Source organism: Eschrichtius robustus, chromosome 3, assembly GCF_028021215.1.
Source record: "Eschrichtius robustus isolate mEscRob2 chromosome 3, mEscRob2.pri, whole genome shotgun sequence".
Lineage (NCBI taxonomy): Eukaryota > Metazoa > Chordata > Mammalia > Artiodactyla > Eschrichtiidae > Eschrichtius > Eschrichtius robustus.
This window is the reverse complement of record NC_090826.1, coordinates 134,258,855-134,276,189: the sequence shown is the minus strand read 5'-3', so window position 1 is coordinate 134,276,189 and position 17,335 is coordinate 134,258,855. Positions and strand designations below refer to the sequence as shown.

The 17,335-nt window shown below is 44.2% G+C and overlaps 1 protein-coding gene across 1 annotated transcript in view; it reads right to left on the bottom strand.

Moving 5' to 3' along the window:
• Nucleotides 1-3,433, bottom strand: part of BRINP2 (BMP/retinoic acid inducible neural specific 2) — a 50,928-nt gene extending 47,495 nt beyond the window's left edge. Inside the window, exon 1 of the mRNA XM_068538392.1 lies at nt 3,162-3,433. Within this exon, the coding sequence (XP_068394493.1) occupies nt 3,162-3,433 (272 nt within the window). The remainder of the gene's footprint in view (nt 1-3,161) is intronic.
• Nucleotides 3,434-17,335: the final 13,902 nt, after the last annotated feature.

Here is a 17,335-nt window from a genome sequence, read left to right as displayed (position 1 = left end):
CAGCTAGTAAGCTGCGGCCCCAGGATTAGAGTCCAGGTCATCTGGCTCCAGAACCTTCGCTCTGAAGCATCGATGCCTACGAGAATACAAACTTATGGAGAGAGCAACGATCTCTGGGGACCCATGGTTAGAGAGGCCAGAGCTATTCTAGACCAACCTGTCATCTACTCCAACAGAGAGCACACTCTGATTTCCAAATAACAATAGGTGGGGTTCAGAGCTTAATGTTAGAACCTGGTTGTGTAATTGCTGTAATATGTCCACACACAGCTAGAAGAGAAGAAGGGTCTCTCTTCTGCTGTGTAAGAGAGCTTCATGTAATTCTGCACCGAATATTCTAGCCCCATTGGAAAGTCTTATTCTTCCCCCACCACAGCTCACCTCCCTTCTTACATGGAAAGCACATATGGATACCATATGATCTCCATGTACCAAAAGCTTTCTTAAAGAATTGAATAAAAGACTAATCCTGTTCGAGACCCAAAATTTCACCATGGAGCATTTCTGATATTCTCTGTAAGCTCTTTCTCCCTCTGCCCTTCTGGAAAAAATGCCCTTCTAGTCATTCGGGATGACTAGACCAGTTTTCTGTGACCTGCTCTAGTCACAGTAAGCAAGGTCTTGAATTTGCTAGAAGGAATTACCACTAGAGACAGAAGGGAAAGGGATAAGAGTGAGTTCCCTTGGGGATAATATAGAGCCCTACAACAAGTGTCCATGGATCCACCATTGTGCTTAATAGCTAAAGGCAGGACTCCCAGAATGCTCCTGGAGCAGCCGTGTGTGACCATTCTCCCCTTGCCCCACCGAGGGGTTGCAAATCGCAACGCTGCATTCCTGTCAGAATGACTGGTTACTGTTTCCCCAGGTACAGGTTCATGTGCAATAACTGACCCCAGAGAAACACAATGGCACAGTGTAAGAGCCTGTCACGTTAAATGATCAAAAAACCATTGCGGACTGACAGAATGGTTGATGGTGCAGAAGTGATTCCAGACATTCCCCGTGGGCCGGCTCTGAGCCGCTGCTCCGGCAGGCATTCAGTGGTCGCCAGCCTTGGCGCTGGGGCCTGATGACAAGAGAAATCTGTGGAGGGGTGAAGGAAACTGGTGCTTCACTCCTTCTAGTTCCTATAGCCCTTTGAAGTGAACGGTGGTATTAGGATTCCCAGCCTGACATTTCAGTTCCAACATACTTTAAAAAAAATTTTTTGTGATAACAGTGCTTTTGAAAGATTTGGGATAAACGGAGAAGTCTGAGGTGAATTAAATCTTGTTTTCCGGAACTGGAGGGATTCGCTGCTTAAACACATTCTAGGGTGGATTTTCTCTTTTCCCTTTTTTTCTTTTTTTTTTTTTTGGAGGGATGGAAAAAGAAATTCTTTGATAAAGAGAAGCATCGCCCTGAATTTACCTTACAGAAAATTCGTGGGGGAAAACAGGTCTAATTTCTTATATATTTACTGAGAGTCAAGTTAACCTCTTTTACCGGAGCAGGTGTCAGCTCAGCCACTCCCAGCCCGGGCTGGCCGCTCTCTGCCTCAGTGGCCCTGTGTGAATTTCCACTACAGTCTTTGGAGGATGACAAGGACCAGAGCCGCTGAACCAGGGAGTATGAACTGCAATCCCTTCTAATACCAGATTGGAGGAGAAATGGCTTTTGTTTCTACGGACCTCTGCACCCATGAAGCACCAGCCCCTCAAATACCTCATCTTCCCCTTTGTCTGCATCTGCATGTGGGAATCGTGTACCAGGAAAATGTCCCCTGTAAATGGCTGCACTTACCATTTGGGACTCTCCCAGTGCTCAATACCTTAAAACCTTATTTCTGAGACTCCGTACTAACCTAAACAGACTGCATGGTGTTGCAGAAGTAAAGAAAAAAAGAAGCCTCTTAGAAACAGAAAAATATAGTTTCTTTAAATATAATTTAAGAACCCAGACTTTGGAGTCTGCCTGCTACTTGGGAACTAATCCTAGCTTCACCATTTACTAGCTGTGTGTCCCTCGCCAAGTTCCTTAACTTCTCTGGACCTCAATTTCTTCATCTGTAAAAAGGGGAGAATAATTGTTCTTCCAAAAGAGGGCTATTAGAAGGATTAAATGAGTTCAGGTACCTAAGGCATGTAAAGTGCTAGATCCAGCAAGAGGGCCAAAACCTTTAGTATGTTCATATGACTAGGAATGCACATGCCCAAGGTTACCAATAGCAACCTCTAGCTGGCAAAAGAATAGGTGATTTTCTGGCTCTGTTTCTCTTTGTGCTTTTTCATATGTTCCCTCTCTCTCTCTCTTTCATTAGAAATGAATCTGTAATCGGAAAATAAATATCTTTAATAAAAGAAAAAAATTCTAGCCAAGTTCCCAGGTTTGTCTGAAGACTATGGTCAAGGTGAGGAGGAAAAGGGGTGACACTAAGGCAGAGACTGAGCAGAGGGAGGAAGGAGAAAGTTGAATTCAGGGATGCACTCAAGGGAGCCCTGAGGGTCTCTGGGTCACCTGAGGTGAGGATTTTGAGGAGCCTCGTGCTTTTGAAGTGCTGGTCCAGCAGTCAGGAATTTGCACCTGGTTCATCCCTTGTCAGATGGGTCAGACAGGTCACATGTTTGACATTCAGCTCTGATGTTCCTGAGGACAGGCCGAGGGGCAGGGACGATGCAGCCCATTTCCTTGCACAAGGCCAACTGAGGCTGTGGTGTTTGACAAGGGTGAGGGGCAGGCCCATCCCTGCCCCTGCGGGGCTCCCCCCACCTCTAAGGCAGGAATTGGAGCTGCCCTTCCTTCATTTGCATATCGAGGTAATTACAACTCATAAAAGTATCTCACCCATTATTTAAAACCCGGCCCCAGCATTCGACTCTGACCTCCTGCAGCAGCTCAGGCCGCATGCTGAAGCCATGCCGCCTGATTTGTCCTCAATTTATAAGCAGCACAACCTATAAATAGAAACCCTTTTGCTAAGTTCCCCAGGAGGCATCAGCAGGTTTTCCAGCTTGTATGTGTTTTCTTCTCTCTTTTTTTAAAAACCAACATGGCAAGCTTGTTCTCCCTGCCTGCTGCTTCTCCGGCTCTCTCCTAGTGCAGTCTGCGGCCTGCCAGCTGGCTTGGCGGTTGGCGCCCTGCACAGACCCAGGCTGGCTTCAGTGGGACGCCCCACTCACCTGTAGATCCTGTATCTGGTAGTAAAACCCTGGCGGTAGCGCTCCACGAAGTCGGTGTACTCCTGCGCGCGGTGGAACGGGCCCCGATCTGTGAGCAGCCAGTCCAGGGGCGGCTGGCCGGCCGCGGAGGCATGATGCTCGGGTACCAAAGCGGCCGCCGTGGCCGAGACAGCCAGCACCCAACCGGGGAGCGCCAGTGCCAGCAGAGCTGCCCATGGGGCCGCCGCCTCCGGCCGAAGCCCTCTAAACCGAGCGCCGCACTGCCACCTCATGCTTCTCCCAGGCGGTTGGTGTCTTCATTCTCTCGCCACTCTCTCTCGCTCTGTGCCGCTCCACCAGGGCTCCTGGAACTGGAAAAGTACAACACGAGGATGTCAGTTGCACACCCTGGTCTGACCTCATGCGCCTGAGAGCATCGAATCTCCCTGGGCAGGGCCCATTCTAGAAATCCCTTATCTTAGTAACACATCTTCCTTCTAGGCATTGAGCTACGTGTTGATGTATATTTCATTTAATTCTTAAAACATTCCACCAGGAAACACCACTGTCACTTTGCCGACGAGAAGATGAGGTTTAGAGATAGGAGGAAAGTTGCTTAATTTCACGCAGATTTCAAGTGAAGAAACCAGAATTTTGACCGCAGGGGGTCCAACTCCAACCTTTATACTGTGTTGCTTCCTTGTTTCCTGTGTAGACTCAACACCATCCGCTTGTCTTCCTCTCTCAAAAATGTTCACTATGTTTCAATAATAGCCTCATAGATTGTGTGCAGCCTCTAGAGGCTTGATGTAAAGCAAAGAGCAGCCCCCTTTTTCTGATGGTGAATTGTGGGCAGAATAGTGAAGTCCCATCACTGTTATGAAGCTGGGTGAACTTGGGCAAATTACTTCCCTTCTCTCAGTTTAGTTATCCCTTACGGAAAATAAAGATGCTTACTATGGAGAACAGTATGGAGGTTCCTAATACTACTAAAAATAGAGCTACCATATGATCCAGCAATCCTATTCCTGGGCATATATCCAGAGACAACCATAATTTGAAAAGATACATGCATCCCAATGTTCACAGCAGCACTATTTACAATTGACAAGACATGGAAGCAACCTAAGTATCCATTGACAGATGAATGGATAAGGAAGATGTGATACACACACACACACACACACACACACACACACACAATGGAATATTACTCAGCCATAAAAAAGAATGAAATAATGCCATTAGCAGCAACATGGATGGACCTAGAGATTATCATACAAAGTGAAGTAAGCCAGACAGAGAAAGACAAATATGATATGATATTGCTTATATGTGGAAGCTAAAAAAAACAAATACAAATGAATTTATTTACAAAACAGAAATATACCTGCAGACATAGACAACAAACTTATGGTTGTGAAAAGGGAGTAGGGGAGGTATAAATTAGGAGTTTGGGATTAACATATACACACTACTCTATGTAAAACAGATAATCAACAAGGACCTACTGTATAGCACAGGGAACTGTACTCAATATTTTGTAATAACCTATAAGGGAAAAGGATCTGAAAAAGTATATATATATATACACTTTATAAATAAAAATACCTTAATATATAAATAACTGAATCACAGTGCTGTACACCTGAAAGTAACACAACATTGTAAATCAACTATACTTCAATTTAAAAAAAAACAAATGTAGGATTATACTATATTTTTTAAAAAAAAAGAAGAGAAAAGAAAGAGGCTTGACTAGATAATAGTCAAGCTTTGGACTTCCTGCTTTGAACATCCATCTGCTCCTTTACAAAAGGCCATGCAGGGATAGAGTTACAGTGGGAAATCACCATCATCAGAGAACAGATCCGTGAACACAAGGATGGCCGTTGCGCTTTCTCCTCACTGCGTAGTATGGAAGCTCTCTGAGGGCAGGGCTGTGTATCCCCCTACCCTAGTTCCTGAGAGCACACAGTAGGCCTTCAGAGATGCTTCTTGAAGAAATGAATGAGTGCATTCTTGCCCTGCCCTCTCTGAGTTGGAGGGAAAGTGCCAGGAAGGGAGTAAGACTTTGGCCTTCAAGACTCCTGGCTGACTCAGTACTGCGGGGGTTCTTGCAATCGAATTCATTTCTTCAATCTTCAATGTCTAGCACATGCTGTCAGAGTCTCACCCATCTCCCCTCACCAGTACCACCTTGGTCTGTGCTAGAATGACTTCCAATCCCCAACACGTGTAATTTGTGGCTTTGAGGGCTTTCTCTGGCTGCCAAAGTCCAGAGATGAGCTTCCTGTGATGAAGCAAGGGGTGTCAATTCACTGGCACTTCCAGACTTCTATAAGGCCAGGTACAGTGGGCTTCAGCATTTGACTCACTCCCATTCCCCAGGACCCCGGGTCACTCAGGAATGGCTCCAGTTCAACAAACTTCCCTTGGACCAGTGCAAACCCTGAAGAGGCTGCCCAGAGGCTGGGGCCAATTCTTAATCCTGGTTACTCCCAGCCTAAAAGCTGGCCTGAGTCTGACAGATCTGAGCCTCAGCATTTGTACAAGATGCTTTCAAAAGTGTTGCAGTGCCTGCTGGTAAGGATAAAGGGACAGAAGCATGGGTGCATGGACCTTCAGAGTCACTCCTCTACTCTGGTTAGTAGGTATTGACCATCTACTACGCACTGGGTAATTCTTAGAAGTTTCCCCAGTTAATTCTCACAGAAAGTTTCTACTATAAGCATTATTATTGCAAGTTTACATTACCCTGAGACTCAGAGGTGCTGGCCTAGGAAGATGCAAAGGTAGAATATGAACCTAGATCTGGTTCCATGTCCAGACTTTTCCAAAGAATGCTTTGCTCTCTAAGGCGCTAGAGTGGGCAGCAAGATAGACCCGTACTTAATGAACTGGTGGACGGGGGGCTGAAGGACAAATAGTGAGGCAACATCTGCCCTACCAGATCCTAAAACATATTATAAAATTCCAGTAAGCAACTAGGTGATACTGGCACACAAAGTGGGTGGGCAGATCAATGAAACAGAACAGCTAGCTCAGAAATAGACCTTATTATACATAAGAACTTGTGTGTGTGTGTGTGTGTGTGTGTGTGTGTATATATATATGCATCACAGATTAAATGGGTAGGGGGTAGACTATTTTATACATAATATTGGGAAATTAGTTCCAGATGGATTAAGAAGTTAAATATAAAAAATAAAACCATAGAAAGAAGACACATTTCCAAGTGTTTTTATAATAAGCAGGCGTTACTTTTAAACCGGGGTGGGGGGGGGCGCGGAAATAGTGCTATAAACTAAAAGGAGGAATCAGCCTTGCACATGGAGGGGTAGGCATTTATTTTTATGGGATGTAATCTGATGAGGATGCCCAAAATATTTCTCATTTAATCGTCCATGCATTCGTTGCTTGAGAAACAGAAACTGAGGACTCCTAAGTGCCAGACACTCTGCTAAGTACCGACAATATGAAAGCAAGTGCTCGTTACATTGTCTGAAACACTACCTACCGTTAGTGATTAGTTCCTCTTATAAAATATTGTTCTCTTTCTAAAGGCATATTAATGGAGGCACATTTTGGAGACTGGGGCTGCTTGACACAGCAGGCCAAGGCAGCAAACACAGTAAGGCGGACAAGCACTGACACAGGTAGGGCACTGCAGAATGCAGGTTTCTAAAATGGTCCCCAAGATTCTTGAGCCCTTCTTTGTGGGCCCTTTATAATCTCCTCCCCCTGAGTGCAGGCAGGCCCTGTGAATATGATGGGATACTCCTTCCAGGATCAGGTTACTGATCAGTTGACTTTGAGTTAATCAAAAGGAAAAGTATCTTGGGTGGGCCTGGCCTAATCAGGTGAACCTCTAAAAGAAGGTGAAGTGTCAGAGAGACAGGGTCTAGCTGCCCTGGAAGAAAGCAAACAGCTAAGCTGTGTACAGTCTATGAGGGCCACGCAGCAAGGGATTGTGGGTGGCCTCTAGGAACTGAATACAATTCCCAGTCAATAGCCAGTAAGAAAATGGGAACCACAGTTGTACCACCCCAAGAAAACCAATTCCTTTTTATGGCTGAGTAATATTCCATTGTATATTTGTACCATATCTTCTTTATCCATTCATTTGTTGTTGGACATTTAGGTTGTTTCCATGTCCTGGCTCTTGTAAATGGTGCTGCAATGAACATTGGGGTACATGTGTCCTTTTGAATTATGGTTTTCTCAGGGTATATGCCCAGTAGTGGGATTGCTGGGTCGTATGGTAATTCTGTTTTTAGTTTTTTAAGGAACCTCCGTACTGTTCTCCACAATACCTGTATCAATTTACATTCCCACCAACAGTGCAAAAGGGTTCCCTTTTCTCCACACCCTCTCCAGCATTTATCATTTGTAGATTTTTTGATGATGGCCATTCTGACCAGTGTGAGGTGATACATCATTGTAGTTTTGATTTGTATTTCTCTAATAATTAGTGATGTTGAGCATCTTTTCACATGCCTCTTGGCCATTTCTATGTCTTCTTCAGTGAAATGTCTAAGGAATATTACTCAGCCATAAAAAGGAACAAAACTGGGTCATTTGTAGAGATGTGGATGGACCTAGAGTCTGTCATACAGAGTGAAGTAAGCCAGAAAGAGAAAAACAAATATCGTATATTAACACATATATGTGGAATCTAGAAAAATGGTACAGATGAACCTATTTCCAGGGCAGGAATAGAGGTGCAGAAGTAGAGAATGGACATGTGGACATGGGGGGGAAGGGAAGGGTGGGACAAGTTGGGAGATTAGGATGGACATATATTCACTACCATGCGTAAAATAGCTAGTAGGAACAAGCTATAAAGCACAGGAAGCTCAGTGCTCTGTGACAACCTAGATGGGTGGGATGGGGGTGGGGTGGGGGGAGGTTCAAGAGGGAGGGGATATAGGTATACACATAGCTGATTCACTTCACTGTACAGCAGAAACCAACACAACATTGTAAAGCAATTAAACTCCAGTTAAAAAAAAAAAAAAGAAAAAGAAAACCAATTCCGCCAACAACCACATGAGCCCGGAAGAGAACCCTGAGTCCCAGATGGGAACTGCTTTCCTGACTGACACCTTGATTTCAGTCTTGTGAGGCCCTGAGCAGAGGACCCAGCGAACCCGTACCTGGACTCCTGACCCACAGAAACTGTGACATAATGAATTCATACTGCTTTATGTCACTAAGTTTGTGGTAATTCCTTACACAGCAATTGAAAAATAATAGACACGTGAAGGACCTCGCTCCCATTCTGCACACCTTTGAGGGTTCTTGGTGATTTCTGGAGAACACTAGCGATTATTCTCGGCATGAGAAAAAGCTAGCGTGGCAATTTCTTGAGCAGAGTGATGATGATCATCTCCCCTAAGTCTGATCATCTCTGCTGAGCCGTAACACCAGCCCTGCCTAGGTTATGGACCCTTCAAGGTCAAAGTCCAGGTCTTTGTTTTTCTGAAAAACTTCAGCTCTCATACGGAGTCAGTCTTCAAAAATACGTGATCAATCAATTCGATGCGTTTCATAGAGGCGTCACTGACAATGTGTGGCCTTGGCCCAGCCACCGAGCCTCTTGGTGGCCCGTGCTGTAACACAGGGGTGGCAGCTGCCCCCTCCCCTGCTAATCGCGGGTTTCTAAGGACAGGTGAGAGCATGTGTGTGAAAAGCTGTGCGCTCTTTGAAAGAAGCGAGCTATATTAAGTCAACGTGTGCTTCTTGTCATTCTTTGTTTGTAATTATGCTTTTTCAGGGTTCACAATGTGCTGGAACCTGCCTGGTTATAGAAGTATCAGCTTTAGAATCAAATGGCTTTGATTGCTGGGCCGGGTCTGCTGAGCACAGCAAGAACGCCTGAATTCAGTGCTGACGGCGCCTCTAAAAAACCTGGCCTCAGAATCATATGGTTTCCGTTTCATTGGTTTTTCTCAGGATCTGAAAACATTTTGACAAAAAAAAAAAATCTCTTTTTAAGAAAAAAGTTTTAAACAGGTTTCAAAATTTTCCTTAAAAAAATACCTAGAACATGTTCCTTCACCTTTAAAAAAAAAAAAAAGACAAAGTAATTGCTGCATTGACAGTTGCATAAAAATTAGACTTTTCAAGGAGGATAGCTTTCGGGCATTTACTGTTTATGTTCCACAAATAATATTACTAGAAATTTTGTAACAGCAACCTGTCAAGCAAATCTTAACCATCTAGATTCTCGAGTCTTGCGCTGGTACTGTTAATATTCAGCAGGTTAAAACAATTCTCACCTTCCCCATGAGGCTTCTATGTATCCATTTTATCCTAAAACTGGTTGTGAAAGTAAATCTCTATGTTACATGTGAGTGTATTAAAGTCAGGGCTAAGCTAGCTCCTTGAGGAAAAAATTAGAAATTTATTTGTGAAAGCCAAATAATTTCACTTAGACCCTACTCAAGACAGAGTTCTACACCTACACAAATTATAAATCAGCTTTGGCCCAAACGTACTAGTAGAATAAGTCATGGCTTTTCCTTTGTGAGTACATTAGCTCGTATTTGTTCGTTAAGCCATGAATTCAATGGGTTCCAGTTTTGTCAACTGAGAAAATCAGGTGTAGATGAAATCACATGAGAGGTGGGCAGCACGGTCTTCAACAGGGGAAAGCTTATAAGAATCACATCTCCACCAAGACTGTCACCCAGCTGAAGACTTCTGGGGACTCTTTTGTGTCCTTCTGTTGGTCTCCATCTCCATGTACGCTAGGTGTGTCAATAGAGCAGTTAGGATCTGGGGCATCAGCTGCTTAGGTACTAAATCTTGGCAAGGGAGATAGAAGTACAGTTTCCTCTTTGAAAAATACTGTGCAGGGGAGGGGCTCCATGTTGAAGGAGTTAAGGCTATGGCTAAGCTGTTGCTAGAGGCCAGAAAAAAAGGAGAAATAGATGTGAAATTAGTACTATAATTAACAAAATTGTTAATGTTGTTAACAATTATCATGAATCAATACCAGCAGACATCATTTTCTATTTGTGTGGTCATTACTACTTATGAAGCACAGATAATAAAATGACGCTCGACCTTTGTTTCTCAAAATGTAGGATCCCCTTTTAACAGATGAGAACACTGAGGCTAGGAATAGATAAGTGAGTTGCACAAGGTCATGTGTGTCGGTGGCAGATCTGGGTCTACCTACTCTAGCTCCTACAGTATTTACACTTCACTGCACCACTTACATGATTTACAGCTATAAAAACACTCAGGCTTTGCCACTTACAAGTCGGTGCCCTTGGGAGCAAGTCACTTCCCCTGGGAGCCTCCCTTTGGTCATCAGTAAAATGATTTAAGAGGTGAGATGATCCCCATGGTCCTGCCCAAAACAGAAATCCCTAAATTCTATGCAAATGAAAGGGGCACAAATATGAGGGGTGAGGCTCTGAGATTTTAGTCTTCTTTGAGAGGAGGCTCTGTGTTTTAGAAAGGGAGTGAAGCATAAGAGAAGTGAGGGATAAAGCAGACATTCTTGCCTGTTGGAGCAGTGACATTTAATAAAATGATTAGGCAGTGACATTAAATAAGTTTTCAAGCCATTTGAGTGGTTAATTGGTCAACTCTATTGAAGAGATGTTTTCTTGACTAAATCTGAGGGTGTCAGTAGTAAAAACTCACAGAAAGTGTTATTTGTTCTTGTCATCCACAACATCTGGACACAAAACCTCCTGTTTTGACTAGAAAGGGAGAGGAGACCAGAGAAATGACAGGACATCCTGGGGTGAAGGGTAGATGGGGGTGCTATCCATTCAGATGAATGACTTGTATTCTCCTCTCTTGTTGGGATGATCTGCCAGCCTCAACAGACCCTAACCACAGCCTTTTTATCCCGATAATATGTTCCTCGTTGCACTTCAGAGAGCTTCAGCAGTGCCCACCATTCCCCGTGTGCACCCGGGCAGATGTCACACCCCGACTGCCACTCTCCTTTCCAGGCTCTGGGATATGACCTTCAGTGTCACCCTCAGACCTGGCCTGGACCTACCAAGGTCCACTTGATGCATTCTTCCACTGCTAGACTTAAGATAGGTGAGGAATAGGGATAGCTTCCCTGCACAGACTCAGGTTAACAATGTTAAGGATGATTTGTACGAAGGTAAGCTCTATCATGATTTACTATTTACTATCATGATTACTAAATGTTCTTGCATTCATCTGAGACCTTTAAGAGGAGAGACTGGGAGAGGCTAAGGGACTTGCTGAAGACAATTCCACAAGGAAGCAGAAATGAAACTCAGATATTCCGACTCCAAAACCTATCACTCAGCTCTCCTCACCCTCCCTCACCTCTGTCCATCGAATAGTCAATCAGTTATTAAGCAGTTTCTACACACCAGGACTGTACCAGGTGATGGTGGTAAATCTGATGAACAAGACAGACCCAACACTTGCCCTCTTGGAGCAGCAACAAAACATAGGACTTGAGGATCCTGTAATGAGCTTAAAACAATATTCTCTCTCTCTCTCTCTCTCTCACATTCGCACACACACACACACACACACACACACACACACACACACACAGCTTTAGTTACATTAGACGTCATAGGCTCCATCCCCTCAGGGCCCCCAGTTTATAGGTTTCTGCTGTGTGATAACCAGCCCTTCACTCATCAAGGACGGATTCATGTGTCAGCGGCAGAGGTTTCAGACTTGCCTGCCGGGTGTCCTTGGCACTTTCCTTGGGGAGACAAGCTAACTGACAGGCTTGCCCAGAGTCTCATGTGATAAAGCCTGGGTCACCATGTGCAGACCAGGGTGGGCCCTGCGGCCCAGAACTTCCCTTGAGGTCACAGGGGTCTCCAGAAAAGAGAAGGAAAGCACTGCCGATCAAACAGGATCTCTAAATGAAAAGTTGCACATTTCAAAGCCTTTAAAACCTGATCTCCATGCATATTAACCTTCCTCAAAACCGCTTCCATTATACGCCTGCATTATGAGACCCCAGCAGCTCCCTGTGGCCTGAGAACACATCTGCCTTCCTTCCTTCCTTCCCCAGGCACCAAGCCCTCCATCAGCAGCTCATCAGTGGAGGGGTTACAAGCAGAGACCATGGAGCCAGAACACCTGGCTTCTCACGTTGGCCACTTCTCTGGCTCAGCTTCCTCAACTGTTAAAAAAAAAAAAAAGGAAAGAAAAAACGACAATAATAATAGTGCTTCCTCATGGGCTTGTGGGGATTAAATGCAACAACATTTGTAAAGGCCCTGAAAAGTGCCTGGCCCACAGTGAGTGCTGTGTGTGTGTTCACTGTTATTTCTTCAAAGGCATCAACATAGGTTATTGACGCCAAAAAGAGTCCAGAGGCACCACCTCATTCAATACGGGTTTCTTGTTTGTTTTTGCTGCTGTTGTTGTTGTTGTTTACAGGTAAGAAGCCTGAGAAGATAAAGTCTCTGTTAAAAATGTGTCCTCATTAGGCCTCAGGGGTCTCCACAGGTCACTCCAAGTGGCCTCACTGGTCTTCCTCCCTCGGTCCTCCATAGATAATGACTGCAGAGGTGGGCAGTCCTTTTGCTTTTATCTGTGGCCTCTGTCACTTGATCCCCGATAGTCTGGCTATGGGCCCCACCATTTACTCACTGCTGCCTTCCTTTTTTCTCCGTGAGTCTATATCTGTCTATTACATCTTTGAGACTCTTGTTCTCCAAGAAGCCTGTCAAAGCTAGACTGTGTGTTGATTACTTTGTTACTTTGCCTTCCTACAGCCTCTGGTCCCTGATTAATTTCCACCTGATCAGATCATGGAACTGGGGGAAGGGGTGAGATCCTAGCGATTACATGGCCTAGTGGGTCTCAGCAGCCTGGAGTGTGTGTGTGGTACGTGTCAGTGTGGGGAGGTGAGGTACGGAGACAAGGAAAGAGAAGAGAGGAATGACTGATATCTTGGGTTGGTGTGTATTTCTATATTTCATTATAGAATATTTTGAAAACCCCCTAAGAAGATTTTGATGTAACTCTCCAGTGTAAGCCAGTGATAGAACCCCTTTCACATTGTTTGACAGATGAGAAAACATAGGGCCACAGAAGTGCAGTTAGTTATTGTGAGTTATTCACGATTTGGGGGCAAAAACAAGACTTGAACCTGGGTCTCTCAATGCTAAGCCTAGAGCTCATTTCATCTTTATTTCACATGTGTCAGAGGTCAACTGAAATTTTCAGAAGCCGGAATCCATGAGTTTCAGAGTTACCATCATCATCATCGACAATTACGTTTTGATACCAGTTATTATGTGCCAGACATTGGTCTCAAAACTTTCCATTCTTTGGCTCATTTAATTCTTGTAAAACTTTATGAGGTTGATGTTGTTATTATGCACATTTTACAGAGGAAGAAACTCAAGAACAGAGAAGTCAATGATGTTATCCCAAGAAAGTCCTTTGGATAGTCTAAATGACCTATTAACCTAAGATCCACAGATGTGAGTCTCAAAAGGGAGCTGTGCTCACAGAAGTTTATCCTAAATTCCTCTATAAGAGTGGAATAAGAATGACCTTAAAAATAAGGTCACTCTTATTTTTAAAATTTCCATGGATTTATGAAAAGTCTAAAAATCTTAGAGAACAAAATCAAGATGCACCTAAAATAAATTTCCTGGCTTGGACAAGGATGCTTAAGCCTTCTGCTTTGGAAGAAGCCATGTGGCTCCTGTTTAGATGGCCTGTCAGCATGGCCTTATAAGAAGGCAATTGTATCTCCCTTGTGATGTCTTAGAAACCATAAGGTCCGGCATGTTCCCCCAAACTGGGCCCTGGTGGACAACCCACAATTGCTGGTTTCCTCCCCTGAGTTACAGTGCTCTTCCCTTAGACCCCCAAACCCAACTGAGCCTGTACCCAAGTTCCCCATCCTCTCCTTCCTGCCCAATCTCAGGGTGTCCGTCTAAGGTGTAAGGGGCTTGCACCCTTGCTGGCTCCCACGCCCCCTGCTCTCAGCTCCCTACTTTCTGTCGTGGGAGACAGACCTCCAAGAATTGGCTGCCCCTTTTCCTAATTTTGAATTGTCCCACCAGCTCTTGATATATCCCTCCTTTATGTATTCTGTTACCAAGATTGCCTGAATCATGCCATCTGGCCCCTGCCCCTGGCTATGCCCAGTCGCTCTCCCTGGATCCAGCTACTGAAGCTGCCTTAGTCATCCCCTCCCCATCCCTGGCAGACAGCTGATTCCACCCTGCAGAGAGGAAACCTTCTCTTTTCCTGCCTCCTTCCCACCAGGCTGGCTTCCATCGCTGAAGCCCCAGCTCACTTGCCAGCAGAGCCAGCCTCTGTATACATAGGCTAGTTTGTTTCTTTCAGGCCTGGGAAGCTGAAATAAGCCTAAGGCAATCACATGGAAAATGCTCACCACTGTGCAGGCTGCAGCACTAAGGCCGGGCTGACAAGGAACTCTCCATCCTGACCCACAGCCCTCACAGTTACTCTTGCTCCTGGCTTTCTGCCACGCCTGTCACCGAATCTGAACTTTTAGCCCAAGCTCTGCCCTACTGGGGCCTTGGCACAGACCGGAATGTAAAATGACAATGCCCTGGGCTCTGCCAAACAGCGCAGAGCTCCAGAGATGTTACAGATGCAGCTGTGACCAGCAAACAACATTGTTTCCCGGAGTGTGTTTGTAAATATATGAGTTGCCCGACAGCCTGTGGAATTAAATATAGATGCTACATCACAAACTCTAGCTAAAATAAACTATATGCTGCTCAATGAATGTCAATAGGTACACTGAGAAAGAACCATTATCTCTTTTTGTAGCATGGTCCAAGGAACACATCCCTAAGTGGTTTTCCGGTTGTTTGTTTCTCTGATGAAGGCGACTTTTTTCTCCCGCAGGTGTTTGACTGGTACTGGCAGGCAGCTGCGGGGAGGGGGGAGGCATGAGGGGACAAAGTGGGTGCAATCAGTAAGTTTGCTGTGTTGGGTGTCGTGTGTACAGTATGGTGGCAGGTTACCAGGTAGACAGGGAAATTACTGTCAAACTTTTGAGATTGATGGCCAAAGGGCACCGTTTCTAAAAGTATGGTCTGAGGCTCACTGGTCGTTTGGAAAGACTGTCTGAGGGGGAGCAAGCTTATCCATCACTGGGAGTCCGCTCTTTCGTTCTCGAGCCAAATGACTCGCCTTCCCTTGCATTGATTAACACAGGTGGCCTGTATATTACCAACCTCTTAAATTAATAATGGCAGGTTACCAGAAGCTGGTATTCCTAAAATCAGCACCCTGCAAGAGTTTACTAGGCACTCGCTCTCCTTCAGGCTTCAGCTGAGAAGGCTTATTGCCATGCAATCCTCTGTGTTGATGCAAAGCTCGCCCTGCACAGATCACCAAAACCCCTACTCTGTGAGGTGGTGCAAAATGAGAAGTACTTTGAATTTAGGGCCTGTTCAGTGTCATCCTGAGGAGTTAAGGTTTTTACTTGTGTTGATCATTTTAATTTGTGTAATTGCCTATTTTATTTGTTTGGTTGTTTTTGATGTTCCCCTCCAATTCTTTAACAGCAAGTTCTCTCTCCAGTAAAAGGTGGAACTGTAGACTTCGATAGACTGCAGTGACTTGGGCACTATCAGGAGATCCTTGTGCAAAAAAGCTTTCAGAGACTTCAGTGGAAGAACTAGAGCAATTCTTTAAAAATCTTAATTCACACTTCATTCTGGCTCACACTGCTACCGACTACCTAAACCATTTTTGAAAAATTTAGCCCTTGGTAAGATGGGGCAATAAATTTCCCACTTCCTTTCTTTTAGGAAAGTTAATAAATATCTACTCATTATTCCAACTAATGTTTATTGGACAAAGAACATCCCATTTGGCTAGAATGTAAAATGCATGAAGCGAACTATGGGAGAAAAGACTAGAAAGCAGTGCTTGGATTGCTTTGAAAGAAAGGAGAGTGCAAATCCTTGTTATAATTTTCTTATGGCAAGCCTTATTAGCCAAAGTCACATTAGGAAGACTCTGTGCTGACCAGGATTTGCATATGTCCACAATTCAGTGGTAACTAAGGCTCAAATCAGCAACTTCTGACTCAAAACTGAGATTAAATTATTTTCAGCCCAATTTTGAATTGTGTCATTGATTTTCAGTCCAAATCTTTGGAAAAATACTATAAGGTAACTTTTTTAAAAATTTTTAAAATTAAATCAAGTATTCCATTTCTCAAACATGGTAACAGAGAATATAGTCAAGACAAAGCCGACCATTTACTCCAGCGGGTCTCAGCTAGGGGGCAAGGGGTGTGGGTGTGGGTGTATGTGTGAGATTTTGACCCCAGGAGACCTTTGTCAATTTCTGGAGAAATTTTTGGTTCTAACAATTTGGAGAGGGGTGCTACTTCTAGGGGGTTAAAGCCAGGCAGCTGTTAAACATCCTATAATGCACAGAACAGTTCTCCACAGCAAATAATTCTCTGACCCCAAACATCAGTAGTGCTGAGGTTGGGAAGCTCTGACTTATGCCAACAAATTCTAATAAGCCCAGGCTCATAAAGTGTCTCTGAGTAATAGAAGATCGACTTTTTAGGTAAGTTTTTCATGTATATCTAGTTTGCCAACATTTGTCATGGTGGCAAAGACCAAAATCACTCACCTTCGCAGTCCCTCCTTCTAGGCCTCCTGCTTCATGCTTAATTGATCCTTGATAACAATAACAATCAAGCGGTACAAGTCCTATTTATTGAGTGCTTATTTCCTACTCGATGCTGTGTTTAGCACTTTACTTGCAACAGGGTGGGTATTATTGATCCCTAAACAATTAATATAAGGAAAATGAGATTCTAAGAGATTAAGAAACTTGTACAACTTTCTGCCTTCCTTCTTTCTTTCCTAATTCAATCAAAAAGCCAATAGGCAGGCCTGTGTGATGGGGGCAACCTAGTAAGGGTCTGAATCCATGTGAGGTAGGTGGTTGAAAGGGCCAGCAGCCAGTGGAGTAAGGAAATTGGTTACATACAGGGGGATCTAGCCAATAAGTAATTATATTGAGGATAACAGGTGCTAAGTTTCTCATGGTCAAGGAAATTATAAATAAGGAAAATACAAAAGCTAAAATAAACCCTGTGGTATGGACTTGGGATTACAGGTATGAACTTGTGGTTCTAAATATAGGTAGCGAAATAGAGGGATACAGAGATGAAGAGATGGAAAGATTTTGGATTT